General features: G+C 41.2%; 1 protein-coding gene across 1 annotated transcript; it reads left to right on the top strand.

The window, feature by feature from the left end:
- The first annotated feature begins 11,017 nt into the window (after positions 1-11,017).
- LOC111950083 (UDP-glucose 6-dehydrogenase-like) lies at positions 11,018-22,545 on the top strand. The gene is made up of 12 exons (XM_023967427.2): positions 11,018-11,192; positions 12,367-12,535; positions 12,640-12,741; positions 12,923-13,123; positions 13,213-13,410; positions 13,560-13,707; positions 13,871-13,965; positions 14,123-14,253; positions 14,363-14,505; positions 16,567-16,658; positions 16,841-16,951; positions 17,187-22,545. Exons 2-12 carry the CDS (start codon positions 12,374-12,376, stop codon positions 17,289-17,291), a joined length of 1,488 nt encoding a protein of 495 aa, XP_023823195.1. The 5' UTR covers positions 11,018-11,192; positions 12,367-12,373; the 3' UTR covers positions 17,292-22,545.
- The last annotated feature ends 1,470 nt before the right edge of the window (positions 22,546-24,015 follow it).

A 24,015-nucleotide genomic window follows, 5' to 3' on the forward strand; every position in this document is an offset into this window, starting at 1 on the left:
GACGGACAAATCTGATTTTGGCGGATGCCAGGAAAACGCTTCCAGCTTCCAACATCTAGCAATGTCCCAACATCTAGTGGAAAGCCTTCCCAGAAGAGTGGAGGATGTTATAGCAAAGGGGGTGACCAACTCCATATTAACACCCATGATTTTGGAATGAAATGTTTGGCGAACAGGTGTCCACATACTATTGTCAATGTTGTGTATGTGTGACAACTGGCATTTTTTTTACACAAAGTATAACAGAATACTGCAACACTGGGAAAACTATTTATCAAACACACACGACATGTTATTGACAACTGACCATTAGGTCACTCTGACCAAGGTCTCTTCTTCCAGTTTATTTTTGGCTCATCGAAAAACATTTCTACAACTGCAGGATTGATGAGTGCTGAAAAGTAATTGTCAATTGTTGCACTGAGTGGGGTACACTCACGGGGTCAACGTTGTCTCGTCGATCAAAATGGAATACAACGTTGCGGACAAAGTTCAGAATGACACAATGTCACGTGTACAACATCTAAAAACATGCATCACTATGCTGAGAGGTTTACCGTTTCTAAAAGGACATATTTTGGGTGTTTTAGGAGCCTTTGATCATGTTTTTAATGAGGCCCCATACTGTTAAACAAGGAGGAGGAAAAGATTCACTGGTTGGGGTAAGTTTCTCAAAAACATGTTTACTCACACAAAAAAAAGTGTCTGGACCCTTCCATAAAATGCCATTTTCATCAAAAATTGCAATTTGGTTGTAAAAACAGGAAACTTCTCACTTAAATGAAGATATGGATTTCTTACCATTACTGTAGGGTCTTAGTGGTTATTTTGCTGCCATCTAGTGGACATATTGCCCTATACCATGTCTTGACTACTGTGGTTAATGTTGCTGTCATCTTGTGCAAGGTTACCCAAACTCGGGCCTGGAGCCTCGCCTGGGCACACGTTTAGTTTTTTTTGCCCTAGCACTACACAGCTGATTCAATTAACAAACATTATCAAGCTTTGATTATTTGAATCAGCTGTGTAGTGTTAGGGCAAAAACCAAAACATGCACCCGGGGGGGGGGGGGGCCCAGGACCGAGCTTGGGAAACCCTGAGATTCTAGTGTACTATAAAATGTATTGCTCTCTTACTCTCACCCTTTTGCCCATTCCTATTCAAGGCTAGTACTACTTTGGGCTCTATTCAATCTGTATCGCGTAAGTTCAGCGTTACTAAAATGTAAAGGCAATGYTCATCCCAAGTAAGTGGAGACGGTATTCACGGGATTTGTCGGCTCAATCAGAAATTACCTTTACATTCATATTGYGCAGTCTGTAACGCTTCAGTGATAGATTGAAGAGCCCCAAGTCTTTTCTAATAGTTTTGGGGCTCTATTCTATCTGTAAAGTCGAAGCGATATAATTGTAAAAGGTCATTTCCAATTTGTCACATGCTTCGTAAACAACAGGTGTTGACTGAGTGTTAAGAATCCCTTTGGCCTGGCAGTCTAGGGGGGGGGGGGTGGTAACGAGACCGTAACATAACTCATGCAAAGTATAATAGTGAAAAAGTAACAGTGAGAACAAAAAAAAGACAACTAAATCTACCGTCAAACACTCATGGTTTATTTGGTATACACGCAGTAAAGGGGGACAGGAAAAGGGGCTGAGCTGGACCCAAGGAAAGAAACAAATATCCAAAAACACTCCTAAGTTAGACTAGCCTACTTCAACAGCTAGCTAACTAACCAAAAATACAGAGGTGGTCCACCCAGTTCTAACCAGTGTTCTTTAACAAAGTATTCCTACGGGTAGTGTATGCCCATGGGCAACTTGTCTTGGTACCCCCTTTTCCCACATCAAACAGTCAAACACCATAACAAAACAATACTCACAGGGTAACRGACAAAGGGACATGTAATTGCAAAAACAAGAGATCGCATGACAGAGCGATCGAGCTACACAGAGAGATTAAGCTCATGAGAAAACAACTGACAGGGTTTTTAAACAAAGGGAAAGGGGATGTGATAGGGTAATGGAAACAGGAGGAGGTGTGTCTTCTGATTGATGACTGATTGGGGAATGATGATTGCCACCTGTGAGGGAAGAAGGAGAGCAAAGAAATACACACACAGGATACACACAGGATACCTGTATCCGTAACACTGAGAATGAAATGTCTACTTACGGCCCTTCCCAACAATGCAGAGAGAAAAAGATAAATTAATTAAAAGATTAACACAAGGAGTAAATAGACAATGAGTAACAATAACTTGACTATATACACGGAGTACCAGTACCGAGTCGATGTGAAGGGGTACGTGGTAATTGAGGTAGATGCAGTATGTACATAGAGGTAGGGATAAAGTTACTAGGCAACAGGATAAATAATAAACAGTAACAGCAGTGTATGTGAAGAGTCAGTAGAGTAGGCTCAAAAAGGGTCAATGCATATAGTTACATAGTTAACCAATAGCTACCTGGACTAACTATTTAGTAGTCTTGTGGCTTGGGGGTAGTAACTGTTCAGGGTCCTGTTGGTTCCAGACTTGATGCGTTGGTACCGCTTGCCGTGCGGTAGTAGAGAGAACAGTCTATGACTTCTGTGGCTTGAGTCTTTGATAAGTCTTTGATTTGGTTGAGTATTGTGATCTATTGGATGACTTCCCTGTTTACCTTATTTTGGGATTTTACGAAAGCATTTGATACCGTAAGTCACAATTTTATCTTTGATTGTCTTAAGCATTTGAAGTTTGGGAATTATTGCTATTAGAACAATAGCTGTATCAAACTCTGTCATTGAACATCCTCAAGGTTTAACATTTACAAAGGAATATGACAAGGTTGTCCAATCTCACCTTTTTTATTTTTGTTATTATCTCAAACCGTATGCTCATTAGTTTATCAAAGTCCATTTGAAGGCATTACATTCCAGGGCAGAGAGATCAAGATATCCCAACTGGCGGATGACACCTAACTTCTCCTCATGGTTAGGGAGGGATTTAAGTCTTCAAGGGAGGGTGTTTCTATCCAAAGCTGAGGGGCTATCTCGTACATCTTTTTTTCATCTATTGACATTCCCAAATCCACTTGCTGTACCTTAGATATGCTATTGTACAACTTCATGTGGAAAAATAAGCCACATAAGATAAAAAAAGATGTTATCACCAACAGGGTTTGTGATGGCGGTCTAAATGTCTTAGACTTCACTCTCTTTAATCAGATATCAAAAGTAATCTGGGTTAAAAGGTACTTAAAAAATCCTCTTAGTTTCTGGAATATTGTACCTCATTTTGTTTTTCAGAAGCTCGGAGGGATTCATTTTTTACTACAATGTCCCTATATTGTGAGTAAACGTCCTGTGAAATTGGCAGGTTTTCACAAGCAGGCTTTAATGTGCTGGTCTTTGCTGTATAAACACAACTTTTCACCTCATACATGTTTTATATGGAATAATTTGTCGATATTATATAGAAACAAGATGTTATTTTACCAGAATTGGTTCTGAAAAAACATTGTCCTTGTCAGCCAATTAGTTAGTATTAGTGGGAATCTATTTAGGCGGAGAGAATTTATGGAAAGATAGAACTTTGAGGTTTCAAGTAAGGAATATGACACTGTTATAAAAGCTATACCTAGTGGGATAAAATCTTTACTTCCGGATAATGCATATTTTGGAACATCTCCTATCGAGGTAAATGGCATAGGTTTACTTGATAAGAAAATAAAAAATAAAATTATTGAAGCATATTTTCTACATGAAATATGTAAGGACGCTGGAGACGAGAAACAAGTACAGGGAGTGAACATTTCATGGAAAATGGACATCAAACAAAACAAGAATAGCTGGACGGGGGGAACAAAACGACATGACGACAATAATGCTGACACGGGAAACAGAACTGAGGAACAAACAGATATAGAGGGGGCAATCAACAACATGAAAGAGTCCAGGTGAGTCCAATGAGCGCTGATGTGCGTAATGATGGTGACAGGTGTGCGTATTGAAGGGCAGCCTGGCGCCTTTGAACGCCAGAGAGGGAAGCGGGGCCCCCTAGGGGCGCCACCCGAGGTCCCACCTGGGCGAGCCTGACGTACCGGCCGAGGTATGGGCGCAGGACTGGCTGGCTGAGGCGTAGAAGCCCGATGAGGCGTGGGAGCCTGACGATCCGGCTGAGGCGTGAAAGCCTGATGATCCCGCTGAGGCGTGGGAGCCTGTTTGGCTGGCTGAGGCATGACGTGGGATGGGAGCCTGATGAGCCGGCTGAGACGTAGGAGCCCGACAAGGCGGCTGAGGCATGACGTGGAATGGGAGCCTGCCGAGCCCACCGAGGCAAGGAAACCTCTCGAGCCAGCTACGGCGTGGAAGCCCGACAGCTGAGGCACCCCCGGTTCCATTGGCGTAGGCACCCGGAACCGACGTCACCACCAAAAACAGAAAACAAGAACTCACTGATGCCTCAAATAGTGTTGTCAGCATTCAAAAAGGAATGATGCTGGTAGACGAGAAGCAAATACTGGGAGTGAACATTTAATTAACAACGGACATGGAACAGGACAAGACAGCATGGACATGAAAACATAGCGACATTAATGCTGACACGGGGAACAAAACTGAGGAACAAACCGATATAGAGGGGGCAATCAACATCGTGAAGGAGTCCAGGTGAGTCCAATGAGCGCTGATGTGCATAATGATGGTGACAGGTGTGCGTAATGAAGGACAGCCTTCATTACGTGACAGAAATCTATTCTTTCTGCTATATTTTGCTGGGCTTCATCATTTGATGTTAACTGGCGCCGTGCAAGGCTCACTCCACACACATTTATGATGACCAATGAAGTAAAGGAGATGTCCTTTAAGATTATCCATAGATTCAACCCGTGTAATAGCTTGATTTGTAAATACAGTGGGGCAAAAAAGTATTTAGTAAGCCACCAATTGTGCAAGTTCTCCCACTTAAAAAGATAAGAGAGGCCTGTAATTTTCATCATAGGTACACTTCAACTATGACAGACAAAATGAGAAAAGAAAATCCCGAAAATCACTTTGTAGGATGTTTTATGAATTTATTTGCAAATTATGGTGGAAAATAAGTATTTGGTCAATAACAAAAGTTTATCTCAATACTTTGTTATATACCCTTTGTTGGCAATGACAGAGGTCAAATGTTTTCTGTAAGTCTTCACAAGGTTTTCACACACTGTTGCTGGTATTTCGGCCCATTCCTCCATGCAGATCTCCTCTAGAGCASTGATGTTTTGGGGCTGTTGCTGGGCAACACGGACTTTCAACTCCCTCCAAAGATTTTCTATGGGGTTGAGATCTGGAGACTGGCTAGGCCACTCCAGGACCTTGAAATGCTTCACTCCTTCGTTGCCCGGGCGGTGTGTTTGGGATCATTACCATCGCTGACAAGACCCAGCCACGTTTCATCTTCAATGCCTTGCTGATGGAAGGAGGTTTTCACTCAAAATCTCACGATACATGGCCCCATTCATTCTTTCCTTAACACGGATCAGTCGTCCTGGTCCTTTGCAGAAAAACAGCCCCAAAGCATGATGTTTCCACCCCCATGCTTCACAGTAGGTATGTGTTTCTTTGGATGCAACTCAGCATTCTTTGTCCTCCAAACACGACGAGTTGAGTTTTTACCAAATAGTTCTATTTTGGTTTCATCTGACCATATGACATTCTCCCAATCTCTTCTGGATCATCCAAATGCTCTCTAGCAAACTTCAGATGGGCCTGGACATGTACTGGCTTAAGCAGGGGGACACGTCTGGCACTGCAGGATTTGAGTCTGGCGGCGTAGTGTGTTACTGATGGTAGGCTTTGTTCTTTGGTCCCAGCTCTCTGCAGGTCATTCACTAGGTCCCCGTGTGGTTCTGGGATTTTTGCTCACCGTTCTTGTGATCATTTTGACCCCACGGGGTGAGATCTTGCGTGGAGCCCAGATCGAGGGAGATTATCAGTGGTCTTGTATGTCTTCCATTTCCTAATAATTGCTCCACAGTTGATTTCTTCAAACCAAGCTGCTTACTATTGCAGATTCAGTCTTCCCAGCCTGGTGCAGGTCTACAATTTTGTTTCTGGTGTCCTTTGACAGCTCTTTGGTCTTGGCCATAGTGGAGTTTGGAGTGTGACTGTTTGAGGTTGTGGACAGGTGTCTTTTAATACTGATAACAAGTTCAAACAGGTCCATTAATACAGGTAACGAGTGGAGGACAGAGGAGCCTCTTAAAGAAGAAGTTACAGGTCTGTGAGAGCCAGAAATCTTGCTTGTTTGTAGGTGACCAAATACTTATTTTCCACCATAATTTGCAAATAAATTCATTAAAAATCCTACAATGTGATTTTCTGGAGAAAAAAAAATCTCATTTTGTCTGTCATAGTTGAAGTATACCTATGATGAAAATTACAGGCCTCTCTCATCTTTTTAAGTGGGAGAACTTGCACAATTGGTGCCTGACTAAATACTTTTTTGCCCCACTGTATATACCTGATGTAACCAGTGAATGCAGTTTTTGTGAAGTAGAAACTGAATCTATTGAACACTTATTTTGAAATTGTTTACATAGTGAGTTGTTCTGGACTGATGTGAAACTATATATTGGCAACAAAATGCATACAACCATTGAAATATCTAAGTTTGACATTATTTTACTACACTGATTCCACAATTGAACATCAGTATGTCATAAATCTCTTTATTTTATTAGGAAAAAATGTAATACACAAATCAAAACATAGGAAGAAAAAGCCCCTTCATTATTTTATGTTATCTGATTTGGAAAAATATTAAGAACCGTTAATACGTATACAAAACAAAACGTCATTTTTTTTTATTCGGTTCATGTCTGTATTTGAGTTGATACAATGTGTATTTGTACTATTACTTCCCTGGTGGGAAAATACACATTGTTTTTATGCAGATTTTACAATATTCGCATGATAATCTGTCGCCAATTGGATAGAAACCTAGCTAGTGATACAGTACTGAAGTTAATACTTAACTCGATTGTAATTTGTATTTTTCTCTTTAAACTGCTACAAACTTCTTGCCCAATTGGGTACTGGGCTACATAAGGCAGCATGTTGGGAGCCTATTGAGCAAATGACCCACTCTCGCGACTCACGTTTCCTGGCAAGTTGTGCCCACGACCAGATGATCAAGTTCTGGGACATTTCAAGTCTCCGTGACATGACAGTCTGTGACTACCGGAGCGTAAGAAGAATGATAGAAACCTCAAGTCYCTAAGCAAGAAAGCCTATGGAGGTGGGGATGTTTTCTTTTCTGGGCTGATGGAGGAGACAGAGGCAGAAAAGGAAGAGAAAGAAGAGGAAGAAGGAGACATTGAGAATGAAAGTGACAGCGACAATTAATAAAATTTACTTGTGGAAGTCAAGTCTGTCTTCATGTATTGCCAGAAGTGATGTGTGCTATTGGTCAAACTCCTGACCGTTGCATCAATTTAAGTCCTCTCAACCGACACTGTTAAAACAGAGGCATCTTGGCAGAGTGAAGGCTTTAGATGGSATATACTTGAGGCATAGCCCTGGAGATGAGAACAGTCTGTTTCATCCACTGCTTGCAGAGTATTTTTCTCATGAAACACAACTCTTCAAAAGTCTATTTAAATCTGGTGCAATCCCAGGCAAAAATATGTTGTGTTCTAAGGTAAAGTAAGGTATGGTAACTGTTTTTATGTTCCAAGTTTAGAGGCCTTGTAAATGAGTCCCATAAATGTTGTTGGAGTCTGCCACTAGTGATGAGATATGGTAACTCAGGATTAAGGAAGTTTGAGGCTGCTTATAGGGTCAGAGGTCAAGTATCACTGTTCAAAAGGAAATCCCTCTGCCTGGTTTGCAGTAGTATTGTAACGTCTGCTTCCAACTCACACTCTCAACACGTAGATCCCCTGAACGCAGCTCACTTTCCAGACCACTTTCCAGCTCACACTCTCAAACACATAGATCCCCTGAACCCAGCTCACTCTCCAGATCCCAATCACCTGAACTCTGATCACCTGTATGTCATTATCACACACTATTTAGTTCAGTTCTCTTTGCACCCCATCATTGTGAGGTATTGTTTGTTTTTGTGACACACTTCTATTCAGAGTGCTGGTTTTCCTGTAATTTACTCTTCCTGTGTATGATAGTTTTTGCCTGCCTCACTAATGACGCCTTTTGCCTATTCCCTGCCTGTACTTTAGTCGATCGGATTTCCTGTTATCAACCTATTACCCGATCTCCCGGACAACGTTACTAGCCTTTTCCCTGCCTGTACTGTTGCCTTTTTGGACCCCTGTGTATGACCTTCTGCCTGCACCTGGACCCAGCCACCTGCCTCCTCCTGTGGTCCTTGACAATGAACACCTGCTGCGCCCCGTGCTTGAAACCAGCTCTCTGTCTCCTATCGTGTTCATTACAAGTATCTTTGAATGCCTTTATTACCAGTCCATTGTAACATGGCATCATGCACATGTCTGTAATGTACAGCATAAAAATGTATGTCCTATTCTAAAGTATATCAGCACTCATTGGCATCTTGTAAAAATAACCAGGTAAGGTGATGGTCTTGTTCTGTTGATTTTTGAAGACCCTCGTAATAGTAGTGAGGAGAGCACCGCCAGCACAAAATACACATTCCAACAGCTTTGTCTGTTAGAGGCCACAAACTCAAGGATCAACAGGGCAGCAGCATTTTAACGGTCCCATTCATCTCCGTAAGGCTCCCTCACCAGAGAGAGAGGTTGCCTCACCATCTTGGTTTGAATTACAGGCCCAGAATCAATTTAGAAGGTGGCATCGTAAATCTAACTTTCAGTTCCTTTTTCTAATCTATACAGCTCCTTATTTGAGGGCAGTTAAGTTTGACCAATGTTAACTAGAACAGATGTTTCAAGAATGGGGTGTTTTAAGTGGATACTATTATCTCTACTTTCAACAAAGGGGCACCTGGAAGTAGACTAAGGTAGTTACTTCTGCCCTAAGGGTGGAGAGAGAAGTGAATGACTAGAGCTTTGATAGTGTGCATACATTTATTTGGGCAAAAGACATATACAACAATATTTATGTACAAATATGTACAATATGTTCCCAGAAGAAAGCACTTAAATGAACTACAACACTTGTTTCCAAAGTTGTCCTCGATGGTAAGAACATCTAATGATGACAAGACAAAACGACCAACAAACCCATCACATTGATTCATACTGACATCCTAAAAAGTACACATAATCCCTAACCTTAAAAATACAAACTAACTCATTACACATCACCCTAACTTTAATGATACTAATTCATTGCACATCATTCCTAACTGTAAAAAAACAAGTTTTAGTTGCACATCATCCCCATCTCTAACAAAATCCAAGCTGACCAGTAGTAGCAGTAACAAAATGGTGCACACGGAGGCAGTGGAGTGGTTTCACTTAGTTAGACAACCTCCTCCAAATGAAAACCCTTGACTGCTTTTTAAAGCCGTTTCTGCTATTTCTTTGCTTGATCTCCAAGGGAAGGCTATTCCATAGACAAATGCCTGTATAGAATAGCGTGCTCCTCATGGTACTGTTTACTCTTGGGATTTTACAATATACAACATTAGTTCTGGTATCAATGTGTTTTTATTATTWTTTTTACCTGGGGTACAATCATTTATAATTAAGCAATAAGGCCAGAGGGAGTGTGGTATGTGGCGAATATACCACAGCTAAGGGCTGTTGTTAGGCATGACACAACGCAAAGTGCCTGGATACTGCCCTTAGCGGTGGTATATTGGCCATATACCACAAACCCCTGAGGTGCCTTATTGCTATTATAAACTGGTTACCAATGAAATTAGAGCAGTAAAATAAAATGCTTTGTCATACCCGTGGTATACGGCTGTCAGCCAATCAGCATTCAGGGCTCGAACCACCCAGTTTATAATATCAAACATATGACTAGTTAATGACTCCTAACTTTTCCTGGGTTAGTAACTATTTTGGGGTGCTGACTTAATCTGATGAGTGGCTGGATCCTTGCCTTGTTTTCTTTGTAACACAACACAAAGACAGCTGCCATGATGTTGAGGGGGGACGGACTAGTGAAAGGGACCAAAATGACCCTGCACTGTAATACGTCAGCAATGAGTGTCTTACACTTTCCTCATTGAACAGCACTAATCAGCACTGTTAATTAGCCAACTACTACCGTGATGTGTACGGAATGAGAGACTACAATAGGGCTGTGACGCAATTCCCTTGGCTTTAAATAACACATTTCTGTCTCCTGCTGTAACCAGCACAATGACTGTTTTCTTTCCACCCAGCTGCGTTACTCTCTCCAGAGATGAATATATCTATAATAACAAGGGGGGACACTCCCTCAGCTGTGGTCGGTGAATGTCTGGTCTCAAATTGAGCTGGATTGTGCCTCATGCTTTCCATGCAGATGGGTGACTGGACCTGGGTGGGAGTTTACTATTAAATCATTACCATGTGTGGATTTCTTTCTCTTACAAATCCCACTGTCTATATTTCTATCTTGTTTTCCATTTATACATCCGTGTGATGTAACAGTATATCATCATCAGACTACTATATAGATAGATACCCTCCCACCATTACCTCTCCCAGACACATCATCAAATTCCTTCTCCTATAGTTCTATTTTGCTCAGTGTCATGTTTTGTTCCCAAGGTTTATAAATCTTACATAATGTGAAAGAATGCGTGTTCCTTACATTTGGAAATGTTTGTCACGCCCATGTACTATAGACTTACTTAACATACATACATTGGTTGGATCTCAAAGGACTAAATCCTAACATCCCTGCGTTCTATAACACTTTTCAGCCACACAATGTCATACCAATGTAATAACCCTGTAATAAGTTGTCTAATATGAATTTCTGTAACTTTGTGCCATTGACGGAATGGTTGTGTCCTCTTGAATAAGCCCCTTTCTGGTAAGCATCAGTGGGGATGTGATGTCAAAGGATTGTGAAAGCCTGCCCCCTGTCTGAGATTTAGATATAAGTTTCACCGTGGCACTAAGCATTTCAAACTCATCACTGGAGCAAGGTTCTACACATCGGAGTATCATCACCACAGATCAGCAACCAATCCCCTGGAATAAAATAATACGGTCTCGGTTTTACGTGGTTGAGAGTCTCTGAAATATTTGTATTCGGTTCAGCTGCGCACTCATCAACTGCTGGTATGTGTCCCGTTTGTTTTGTGTTTAGCGGGTGCTATAAGTTATCGTTAGCTAGCTACATTTGTTTTGCAACACATATTGATAATCGACGGGATGGGGCTACATTCATGTAAAGAACGGGTCTGAATAAAGTATAGGTGGCTGGTGTACAGGCGCAAGTTAGCAAGATATACCGCTAGCGCTAGGTAACTAACGTTAGCTAGTAATATAACATCGAAGTAGTGGCTCCAATTGGAAACGTGTGGCAAGTTTTATATTAAACCCTAACGTTACAGTCCAGCATCATCACAGCAGGAAACGTTCCTCACCGGCCACAAAATGGTTTCTGATTGTGAAATGTAGTTTTATTCACTGAATAATTTTCAATGGTTTCTTTTGGTCCTTCTGTACAGATCTCTTAGGCAACTGGCAGCCGTACAACTGGCAGCCGTTTATCACTAGTAAATAGTACATCACAGAAATKTATCACAGTAGCTAGCTATTCTAACCAGACCAAAGTCAAGAATGTTTACATTAGTAGGATGATTAATATCTGCCAGGTCCTGCACGTTATTTAGTCATTTCTGGGGTAGAAGTTAGGAATAATGTGGCTTTTGTATCTAGGGGCCAGTTGTGTGTGTATGTCCCAGGGTGTTCCATCTGACCACACTGCACATAGAGCCCTCTCTGTGATCTAGAGAGCGTGGCAGAATGGGTGGAGTGAGGGGCAAACTGGCCAAATAGAGGTGGTTTGATTTGCTCCACGGAATTTTCCTTTAACTGTATTCCATTGATACCCACTGGGGAATCCAAGTGTAAATCTTGTAGCTATTGCCATGGCATATTCAGATTTTGCATTGGAATAATTTTTTTGTTTCAACACATTTTTTGTTTCGACCAATTCAATATTGAATTTCAAATAGTACAGCACATAAACCCAACGTTTTGCCCTTGAGCCTTTGTCAATGATGTGCAGGATACCAGACATTATTGGGAAAGGACAAACTCAAAGGCTTGACTGAAACCATCGGTTGATGCGTTGGTTAGAATTTTATTTGAATGTTTTATTCTTAGCCCAACTGTGTATTTGCTTAGATCCTGTTAAATGGAAAAGTAGGACAAATAGCTATTCTATCACAAAAATAGAGTATTTGAGACCCCTGTCTTAAGTGCTTGTATTTTCTTTCTTTTTGAGAGGGAGAATGGTGGAGGTGAGGAGGATCTGTTGTATTGGGGCTGGCTACGTGGGCGGTCCCACCTGCAGCGTGATCGCCCAGATGTGCCCCGAGGTGACGGTTACCGTGGTGGACGTGAACGAGGACCGCATCCGTGCCTGGAATTCTGATAGCCTTCCCATCTTTGAGGTGAGTGTGAGATGATATTAATACAAGGAACTAACATCAACTGCAGGATATGACGTAAAACGATTACACATTCATGTCTAACAACATCTCTCCTTTCTTTCTAGCCTGGACTCCAGGAAGTGGTGGACTCATGCCGCGGGGTCAACCTTTTCTTCTCCACAGACATGGATGAGGCCATAAAAAATGCAGACCTGGTTTTCATATCTGTAAATACTTTTTTTCCCAACACTTTCCCTTCTTATAATGTCAATGGCTTTCACACAATTTCCTTGAAAGTATTGTTAAGACGAATGGAACTCAGTTTGGCTTTCTTTAAAGGTAAGATACAGTGATGGAGCAAGATCCATGATTGAATCCACCTGAAACATCTCCCCCTTCCTTTGCCAGGTCAATACGCCTACCAAGACATTTGGGATTGGTAAGGGTCGAGCAGCGGACCTGAAGCACATAGAAGCATGTGCCCGGCGCATTGCTGATGTGTCCATCGGGTGTAAGATTGTTGTAGAGAAAAGCACAGTTCCTGTACGTGCTGCTGAGAGCATCCGCCGCATCTTCAACGCCAACACCAAGAGTAGCTTCAACTTTCAGGTGATTRCAGGGGACAGTGTATCAAACGTCTACATTCATCGGTCTGCCATGTCATCAGGTCTTATAAGCATGATCTTGTTCTCCTGCAGGTCCTCTCAAACCCAGAGTTTCTTGCTGAGGGAACAGCCATCACTGATCTGAAGAATCCAGACAGGGTATTGATTGGAGGGGATGAGACCCCTGAGGGCCAACATGCTATTGAGGCCCTGCGGAGCATCTATGAGCACTGGGTCCCCAAGAGCAAGATTATCACCACCAACACCTGGTCCTCTGAGCTCTCCAAGCTGGTATTAATACCATTTTATGTCCGTCTGTTATATCAGTACAATCTCAGCTCAGCAGCATTACGATCTCAGACACCTCCTCCTGTGATGTTTCCTGCCTTTATTCATTTGCTCACTTCTATCCTTGTTTTTTTCCTTTTCCGTGTTTACAGGCAGCCAATGCCTTTCTGGCCCAACGTATCAGTAGCATCAACTCCATCAGTGCCCTGTGCGAGGTAACTGGTGCTGATGTAGAGGAGGTGGCTCATGCCATCGGGACAGACCAGAGAATAGGCAGTTGCTTCCTGAAGGCCAGCGTGGGTGAGTGAGAGGGGAGCAAAGCTGGATTGGTTGACTTGTGGGGCAGTATTAGTTGATGGTTGGATGAGATTATTGGATGACTGAGGGATTGGGTTTCAGTTATGAACTACTGGGAATTGAGTGGGTGAGTTCAGTCATGATACATTCTGTGTTTGTTTCACAGGATTTGGTGGCAGTTGTTTCCAGAAGGATGTCCTCAATCTTGTGTACCTATGCGAGGTGCTAAACCTACCAGAGGTTGCAAGATACTGGCAACAGGTGTGCTTCTTTTTTCATCAACTCAAAGTAGTGCAATACAGAACTTACTTCTCATTTGAAAATAAATTCCTGTAATTGTCTCTCGCAACACTGTTTTACAGTCAGTAAAATATCACAATGGCAAAAATGTGGAACATCCAAATGTTGTCTCTCCCAGGTTATAGAGATAAACGATTACCAGCGAAAACGATTCTCTTCACGGATAATCAGCTGCCTCTTCAACACAGTGACGGACAAGAAGATAGCCTTGCTAGGATTCGCTTTCAAGAAAAACACAGGCGATACAAGGTATGGAGGGGCATTTAAAATCTTTCTCTGCTTACATCCAAAGCTCTCAGAGCACATTTTTTTTCTGCTTCCCCCTCCAAGGCTATCCTTGTGTGTATTTTGTTTTCAGGGAATCCTCTAGTATCTACATCAGTCGATACCTGCTGGAGGAGGGAGCCTGTCTACACATCTATGACCCCAAGGTTAAAGCGCAGCAGATCATGCACGACCTGACTCAGCCCACACCCTCAGAAAGACATGACCCCGCCACAGGTAGCCACAGTATTCTGTGTTCTTTGTGTAAATTAATAGTAAGGAAGGATGTTTGATATGTCTTTTACAGTTGTAACACAAACCATTTTCTTTTTTTATCACGATAAAGTGGCCATTTTAGGCCCTTTTTAGGCCTACAGTGGCCTTCAGAAAGTATTCATACCCCTTGACCTGCTCCACATTTTGTTGTGTTACAGCCTGAATTCAAAATAGATTAAATATGCATTTTTTTCTCACCCATCTATACACACTGCCCCATAATGACAAATGAAAACATGTTCTTAGATATTTTTGCAAATTTATTGAAAAATGAAATACAGAAGTATCTCATTTACATAAATCTTCACACCCCTGAGTCAATACTTTGTAGAAGAATCTTTGGCAGCGTTTACAGCTGTGAGTCTTTTTGGGTAAGACTGGATTGTACAGTATTTTCCCATTATCCTTWAAAAAAAATATTCAAGCTCTGTCAATTTGATTGTTGATCATTGCTAGACAGCGATTTTCATGTCATGCCATAGATTTTCAAGCCGATTTAAGTAAAAACTGTAACTAGGCCATTTAATGTCGTCTTGGTAAGCAACTGTAGTGTAGATTTGGCCTTGTGTTTTAGGTTATTGTCCTGCTGAAAGGTGAATTAGTCTCCCAGTGTTTGTTAGAAAGCAGACTGAACCAGGTTTTCCTCTTGGATTTTGCCTGTSCTTAGCTTTATTCCATTTATTTTTATCCTAAAAAACGTCCTAGTCCTTGCCGATGACAAGCATACCCATAACATGATGCAGCCACAACCATGCTTGAAAATATGAAGAGTGGTACTGCTCAGTGATGTGTTGGATTTGCCCCAAACATAATGCTTTGTACTCTTTTGGTGATTTGCTKAATGTGCAATCCTACATGAGTGCTGTGATTGGTTAATGACCTATAATATCAATGTATATATATTTATTTATTTATTTAACCTTTAATTTAACTAGGCAAGTCAGCTAAGAACAAATTCTTATTTACAATGAMGGCCTACCGGGGAACAGTGGGTTAACTACCTTGTTCAGGGGCAGAATGACAGATTTTTACCTTGTCAGCTCAGGAATTTGATCCAGCAACCTTTTGGTTACTGGCCCAATGCTCTAACCACTAGGCTACCTATAAAATGTATAATTTCTTTCAAAAGTAGCTGAGTGCCAACTCTGGAAATGTGATGTGTTTGAAGAATATATTGTTCCAACTTCCAAACAATGTCTAAAAAATAAGCWAAATCAAAAAGGGTACTTTTGAGATATTAATAATATTTTTTTATGTTGAACATATTTGTGAATGTTATTTTGTTGTTGCACACTATAAGAAGCATAATGACACCAATGTTGGCTTTACCATGTACAGTTCACGGATCATAAGGTCTCACAGGAGGCAAGTATAGGTCTAGAAAGGGCCTAAAATGGCCACTTTCATTGTGATTTTCTCAAAAATGGTTTCTGATATAAATGTAAAAAGCATGTTAAACATACTTCTTCCCAATTACGTTCTTATGTCCCCCTGAGAATTGAGAGAACAATCTGTGATACCCCCCCCCMAAAAAATTGGGCTATGCTGTGGGATTGTCTGAGACCAGCCACCCGGACAGTGGATTAAACTGAGTATTTCTGTCTGTAATGAAGCCCTTTTGTGGGGAGAAACTCATTCTGATTGGCTGGGCTAAGTGGGTGGGCCTATGCCCTCCCAGGCCCACCMATAGCTGCACCCCAGCCCAGTCATGTGAAATCCATAGAATAGGGCCTAATGAATTTATTTAAATTGACTGATTTCCTTATATGAACTATAACTCAGTAAAATCATTGAATTTTTACATTTATATTTTTGTTCAGTATAAGTTTATTGAATACATGTTGATATTTCAATCTGGGTGTACTGTTATCTCTGCATTACGTTTCGGTTGCCATACATAACTGGGGACTTGTTTTGCTCATTCTAATGAGATGGGATGAATGTTTGTTATATAACTGCTTGAAAAAGTTGATTTATATTTATCTGCATGAAGTAAACTTGGTTTATACTCTCTCGTCCTAGTTTCTCGTCTAGTCACCATCGTCACTGACCCATACAAGGCTTGTGAGAACGCCCATGCAATTGTCATCTGCACAGAGTGGGATATGTTCACGGTGTGTTTTATTTTATTTTTGAAGCTACTCACTCATCAATTACTGACATCAAATGGCAAGGAGATGACTGACCACACAGATATTTTGGTGGCAATGATAATTACATACATAGTTGCATTGGACTGTACATGGATTAAAGGGAGCTCTCAATGTAAACCATAGAGTCCATATTTGTACTGCAGGARCTGGACTATGAGAAGATCTATAAAGCCATGCTGAAACCTGCCTTCATCTTTGACGGTAGAAGGATCTTGGACAGCTTGCACGACCAACTCCAGCATATCGGCTTCCAGGCAAGTAACCACAACCACAGAAAGACAGTAAACACTATCTAGGATTCTGATGAGGTAATGGCTTTAATATGAAAACACCCTAGGCACAAACAAAGGAGTTGTTTTTGCTTTTGGAAGGCTGCACTGACAAAAAGCCAAAAGATCCATTTGCAGCAGCTCCTCTAATTAGTATTTGAGAAATGTCAAGTACTGGACAGTCCAGCAGTTTCCAAAGTAATTGTTTGTCTTTTTCCAGGTGGAGACTATTGGGAAAAGAGTTAACCAGAGGATCCACTTCACTGCCATTGAGGACAAGTCAGAAATAGACCAACAGCAACCATTGAAGAAGATCAAACTATGAAGCGTGCTTATGGGACAGGAGCGACAGAGCCAGCTCAGTGCAGTAATATATTAAACCAAGTTATCATTTTTTTATGTAATATTAAATCAGTGGGATGGCTAGGCGGTATACCGTATTTTACTATATACACCCCAGTATTGATGCACGGACCGGTTTGGGTTTTTACTTTACCTTCTAACGGTGTTTCAATGTTTTGGTTTGTTAAATGTGTGGTACGCGACTCACACGCGTGTAATGTTCGTTTTTATAGTTTACTCCCTTTGCTACTTGGGCCATCGCTCTCCCTCTCCTCCTGCATGCCGCCAGAGAGGAAGAGGTGAAGCGAGAGGTTTTACTTGCTAATTTGCTACGTGAGGATTATTTGATCGAATAGAAGTTTCGTATTGGTTAGGTTGTTAAAAATGCACTGCTATAAGTGGACGCACGTTGCATTTTGGAAACGTTTTAGCATGGACATTGCCTTTGAGGGGTTCCACCATTTTAAAGTAGTCAGGGATTCCTATGAGTTGGGAGCAATCGGCCAATGAAGAAGATCATTGACTACTTTAAAATAGAGATAGCCTCAATGGCGTTGCCCTCGCTGTCACAGATGCTATAATGCACAGATAAAATGATGAGTCCTATACATCTCTATGGCCTGTTGTTCACACGCATATTTGCCCTCTCGTTTGCAAGAAAGGTCCCACCTGATCTCGCCTCCTCCCGCCTGCCTTCCATCTTTGAGGACGTGTATTTCCATTGTTAGAGTGGTCACTTGACTATCTTGTCAATATAATGCCACGTGCATCCACTTATATCAGTAAATTTGTAACAACCTAAACATTACAAAACTTCTATTAGATCAAATAAGCTTACCGTAATTAGACACTCATAGACTTCCATACAAAAAAGAGCTTATTTCATGTGGACAAATTTTGGGTAGAGTAAATCCTCTCGCTTCACCTCTTCCTCTCTGCTTTCACTCTGTCTGCATGGTCAGATGCAACGAGGTGTTGGGGACAATGATGCTGATTTATTCTTTGCTTCTTAATATACAGTGCATTCGGAAAGTATTCAGACCCCTTGACTTTTTCCACATTTTGTTACAGCCTTATTCTAAAATTGATTCAATTGTTTTTCTTATTCATCAATCTACACACAATACCCCATAATGAGAAAGCAAAAACTGGGTTTTAGAAATATCATATTTACATAAGTATTCAGACCCTTTACTCAGTACTTTGTTGAAGCACCCTTGGCAACTATTACAGCCTGGAGTCTACTTTGGTTAGGATGCTACAGGCTTGGCACACCTGTATTGTGGGAGTTTCTCCCTTTCCTCTCTGCAGATCCTCTCAAGTTCTGTCAGGTTGGATGGGGAGTGTTGCTGCACAACTATTTTCAGGTCTCTCCAGAGATGTTCGATCAGGTTCAAGTCTGGGATCTGGCTGGGCCACTCAAGGACATTCAGAGACTTATCCCGAAGCCACTCCTGCGTTTTCTTGGTTGTGTGCTTAGGGTCGTTGTCCTGTTGGAAGGTGAACCTTCTCCCCAGTCTGAGGTCCTGAGYGCTCTGGAGCAGGTTTACATCAAGGATCTCTCTGTACTTTGCTCCGTTCATCTTTGCCTCGATCCTGACTAGTCTCCGAGTCCTTGCCACTGAAAACATCCCCACAGCTTAATGCTGCTAACACCATGCTTCACTGTAGGGATGGTGCCAGGTTTCCTCCAGATGTGACACTTGGCATTCAGGCCAAASAGTTCAATCTTGGTTTCATCAGACCAGAGAATCTTGTTTCTCATGGTTTGAGAGTCTTTAGGTGCCTTTTGGCAAACTCCAAGCGGGCTGTAGAAACATTTCAAGGATGATCAATGGAAACAGGATGCACCTGAGCTCAATATCGAGTCTCATAGCAAAGGGTCTGAATACTTATGTAAATAAGGTCTCTTTTTTTTGCAAAAATTTCTAAAAACCTGTTTTYGCTTTGTCATTATGGGGTATTGTGTGTAGATTGCTGAGAATTGAACATATTTAATACATTTTAGAATAAGGCTGTATAACCTTACAAAATGTGGAAAAGTTCAAGGGGTCTGAATACTTTACGAAGGCACTGTAAATCTACAAGTGTTCTATTATTACCCTATTAGTTTGTGTATCCTACTGTCTGTCACACTGGTATAAAGGATTTTGAAGACAGGCGCAGGCGATACACAATAGGGGTTTTTAATACACCCAAAACAAACACGTATACAAAAACACTGGGCTGTACCCAAACAAAAGAGCGAGAGTAAACCTCACTGAACGACACGGGACAATACCCGTAATACACAATATATATATATATAAAGCACGCAGCATAACAGCTGCACTAACGCATAGGTACTCGCACCACCAACGGACATGGGAACAATAACCCACAAAGACAGAGGGAACATAGGGCACATATATAGCATACTAATCAGGGGAAATGGGAACCAGGTGAATGTAATCAGACAAGGCAGTCCGGGGTTGATGATAATGAATCCTGTTCAGTGAAGCCTAGAAAGCCGGTGACGTMGACCTCCGGAACTGGTGAACAGAATGAGCATCAATACCAACTTGCTCGCGGTCAGCAGATTAGACCAAAATGTTGTCTATATAGACCACTACGCCCCGTCCTAGCATGTCCCGAAACACTTCGTTGATAAGGASTGGAAGACTGAAGGAGCATTAGACAGGCCAAAGGGCATTACGAGATACTCGTAATGACCCGTGGTCGTGGAAAAAGTAGTCTTCCATTCATGCATACCAGATTGTAGGCACTCCTAAAGTCCAGCTTCGTGAAGTACTGCGCCCCATGCATTTGTTCGATGATGGTTGGGATAAGGGGTAAAGGATAGCTGAACTTGACGGTGGCCTTGTTCAGTAGTCCGAATTCCGCGCAGGTCTTCTTYGGAATGAATCTCGTTCAGTGAAGCCTAGAAAGCCGGTGACGTAGACCGCCGGAACTGGTGAACAGAATGAGCATCAGTACCGGGGGATCCGTGACACTGTCTGCAAACAGCTAGTGGGTCTTGTCTTAGCAAGTTGTTKCAAAAATAAATTGTGTTAGCTGGCTAGCTAAATGGACAAAGAATCAGAGCAAACTTAGCTAGCTAATACAGACTGATACCAGTGCTGGTGTAGGCCTAGATTAGCATGTTGTTTGTGCAACAGTATCTTCTAAAGCAGAGGAATAGGCAAAGCATTCATATTTTAGCTTGCGCTAGCTAATGTAAACTCGTACATCGCCTTGGTTCGTACAATTGCCCTTATTTTAGCGCCCCAAAACGTAATACTTCCAGATCAACTGTAATGTCAATACCATTGTAAAGCACAATTTCTCCCCTTTCCAACAGAATAAATGTAAATGACATGACCTAAACGCTGCCCGTTTCTGCATAATTCAAGAAGGCAATGAGCCCCGTCGTTTTTTTTTTAAAATGGCGGGTGGGGAAGCAAAACTAATGCGTGAGAGTGAGAAGGAGAGATATTGTGTGGGAAAATTGCTTTTTTTCACTCGATCTGTCCAACTTATCACCTTATCGCCTCTAAAATGTAAATAAAACACTATAAAGAGTTTAAATAATGTGTCATTACTTACCTATTTGAAGGTTTGTGTCGAATTTGAATCGGGTTTTTAGGGCGGTGCTAAAGTGATCTTAGAAGTAAAGAGCGGCTTTGAGAATGATGATCGCATGCAATGAAGAAGCAAAAAATGACTAGGTATCCCCCCCTTACCCCCGTCACTGTCCATTTCTTGTTTTTAAAGGATGAGAGAAGTGCTACACCTGGTGGAGAGAGATTGTAAGACAGAAATAGTTGCTTTATGCGTGCTGTTAMGACATGACACGTCTAGATGTAACRGWGGGTCCGTTTTTTTCAACTTTTCTCCAATACTATAGAGCCATTACCATGTCGATCAACRCTTGAATAGAAACCTAGTTCACACCCCGGATTTTGRAGTCAACACAGTCGCTACAGTCCCATTAGTTKTCTTTGTAGCCWCGTTTGAATGTTGCGGTTGCGCACATTTGTACGGAATGGGGTGAGTTTACGTTAGCTACATGGAGTAAGAGAAAACATGTAATGTAGCATCTAATTAGGGTCCCTTGGGAAACGCTCACAAAAATTCCTCCATGGCTTTTTCATTCGTTGTCATGTCAAACGACAATGTATTAAAAATGCTGCCCACTATATTCCTAAAATATAATTAGAATCATTCATTTTTGATAATTCGAACAGTTCACCAGTTTATTAGGCCTAGATTTTTTCCCCCATATCATGCGGGGGCAATGGAGAAAGCCCAAATTAAATCACATATAATTTATGTTATGTCACCCTAGGGTCATAAACTACTCATAAAGCATATTTAGAAAATGTTTATATATAAAAAAWAAAAAWAAATACCGTCAAATACTGTAAAAAAAWATATATATATTGTTATATTACTTTTTGGCCATATCGCCCAGCCCTAATTAGTCATTTCAGCATCCTCATCAACTTGATATGGTGACTTGAAACAAATAATTATGTCAGCTACAATGAAAGAAGTTTTGGGCAATGCTTCGAAGTTAGGGTTGAGGACCTTGTTTGTCAGCAACATGTGGTAACAATACCCCTCCAACCTCGTTTATTTGTTTTGTGCATGTTGGATAACTACCAGGATTTGGATGTTTAACTTACACAAGGGGGAAAACAACTTAATTAAATTTCAGATGTTTCTATATTTTCCCTTTTTAAGAATATTTGCCCCAAAATAGTCATGTATGAAAGCATTTTTGGATGACTGATTCCATTGCTCTTTTAGTTTTGATTCACTTCTAAGCAATTTTCATGAAATAAAATAATCTTATTGGTCACATATATTTGTTTAGCAGATGTTATTGCGGGTGTTGCGAAATGCTTGTGTTTCTAGCTCCAACAGTGCAGTAATATCTAACAATTCACAACAATACACACAAAAGTAAAAGAATGGAATTAAGGAATATATAAATATTAGGATGAGCAATGTCGGACTGGCATAGACAAATACAGTAGAATAGAATACAGTATATACATATGAGATTACTAAAGCAAAAATATGTAAACATTATTAAAGTGACTAGTGCTGGTTGAATGTGAATTTGAGCGGCGTTAGTGTAAACATGTAACCGATATGCAATATTATAATTATATGTTGTTGTTTTATAATGTAAGAACTCTGTAAAGTAAAACATTACATTTTTTACCTGCAAAATAAAACCATGTTTAGTATCTGTGAATCCATTTTTATTGCATACCTAGAATCAATTGTACTGTACTATAATAATGTTCAAACATAAGTTGTTTTATGCCACTTTCTCTCAATTATTTTGTGTACTATGTAGTGATGTTGCCAGTTTACATTAGATGCTTTTATTCAAAACAATTCAAGGTTGCTCTGGGTCAACTCAAAGTTGCAAGCAACTCAACTCAATCCTTRTTAGTTGCATGGCTCTTGTTTGGTCAGGCATTTGCTTAGTCATTCTGACAGTTAATTCTGGGAACGGGAAGACTTTCCTCACGGAACGGCGTACCTCTGTCGACAGTCTTGACCCACTGCTGGGTTTCCTGTGGATCAGCCATGGGTCAGTGGCTTTATGTGACACATGAACCTAATCATAAACATCTGTTCGGCTCTGACAAATGCACTTTCGCAACAAGGCCCATGACGCACTGATGTGCTGTCCACTAGTGTTAATCATAAATCCGCTATTTCCTTTCAATTACAGCTTAGAGCTAAACCATGGATGATTATGCCCAAGTGGATTGATTGCATTGGTAAGTCACCACAGCTTTCCTTATTCAGTTTCAGTTACTTTTATGCAATCTCTACCACTCYATATTCAGAGACAGGCAGCATTTTAATGACATGCAGGCTCATGTAATTGGTATTATAGAATACTCAAAATACATTCCTCATAGGGACTGGGGGGGGGGAATAACCTGTAAAGGTTATTTATAATATGGGTTACATGGAAATAATTGGACCTCTCTGAAATGAAAATGGATAGCCCTCCCTTCAGCAAAATATATTTGACCTAAACCCTCCCTGAACACATAACAAAAAAGTAACCCTCCCCTATACCTAAAATAATAATTAAAACAACGTGGATAGCAGAGAGCATGTCTACAGTTTACCCTCACTTCTTGGACAGGCCAGAGCCTTAGATATGCCGTTTTAGAAACTATTCTATTGTAAGCATTACACGTCAACATGGGAATTTTGATAGAGCACAGGGCTGCGGGACAGAAGCTTATGGGTTTGTAGACCACCGTGGACAAGAGTAGGGGTGGAAAGATCTTCTTTATAGTAAAAGCATTGCATGAATCTATCATCTTATTTGCAGGTCAAGAAAAAATTCACATTTCATGCAATTCTACGTATTTTATTTTTATTTTACACCATTTTTTCAACGTAATTTTGATCTTGTCTCATCGCTGCAACTCCCCAACGGGCTCGCAAGACGAAGGTCGAGTCATGCGTCCTCCGAAACATGACCCGCAAAACCGCGGTTCTTAACACCCGCCCKCTTAACCCGGAAGCAAGCCGCACCAACGTGTCGGAGRAAACACCGTTCAACTGACGACCGAGGTCAGCCTGCAGGCGCCCGGCCCGCCACCAGAAGTCGCTAGAGCTAATGAACAGAGATAGGCATATGTCTTCCTCTTATCATATTTCCCCAATGCGAAATCAATGTGTCT

Source organism: Salvelinus sp. IW2-2015, linkage group LG23, assembly GCF_002910315.2.
Source record: "Salvelinus sp. IW2-2015 linkage group LG23, ASM291031v2, whole genome shotgun sequence".
Lineage (NCBI taxonomy): Eukaryota > Metazoa > Chordata > Actinopteri > Salmoniformes > Salmonidae > Salvelinus > Salvelinus sp. IW2-2015.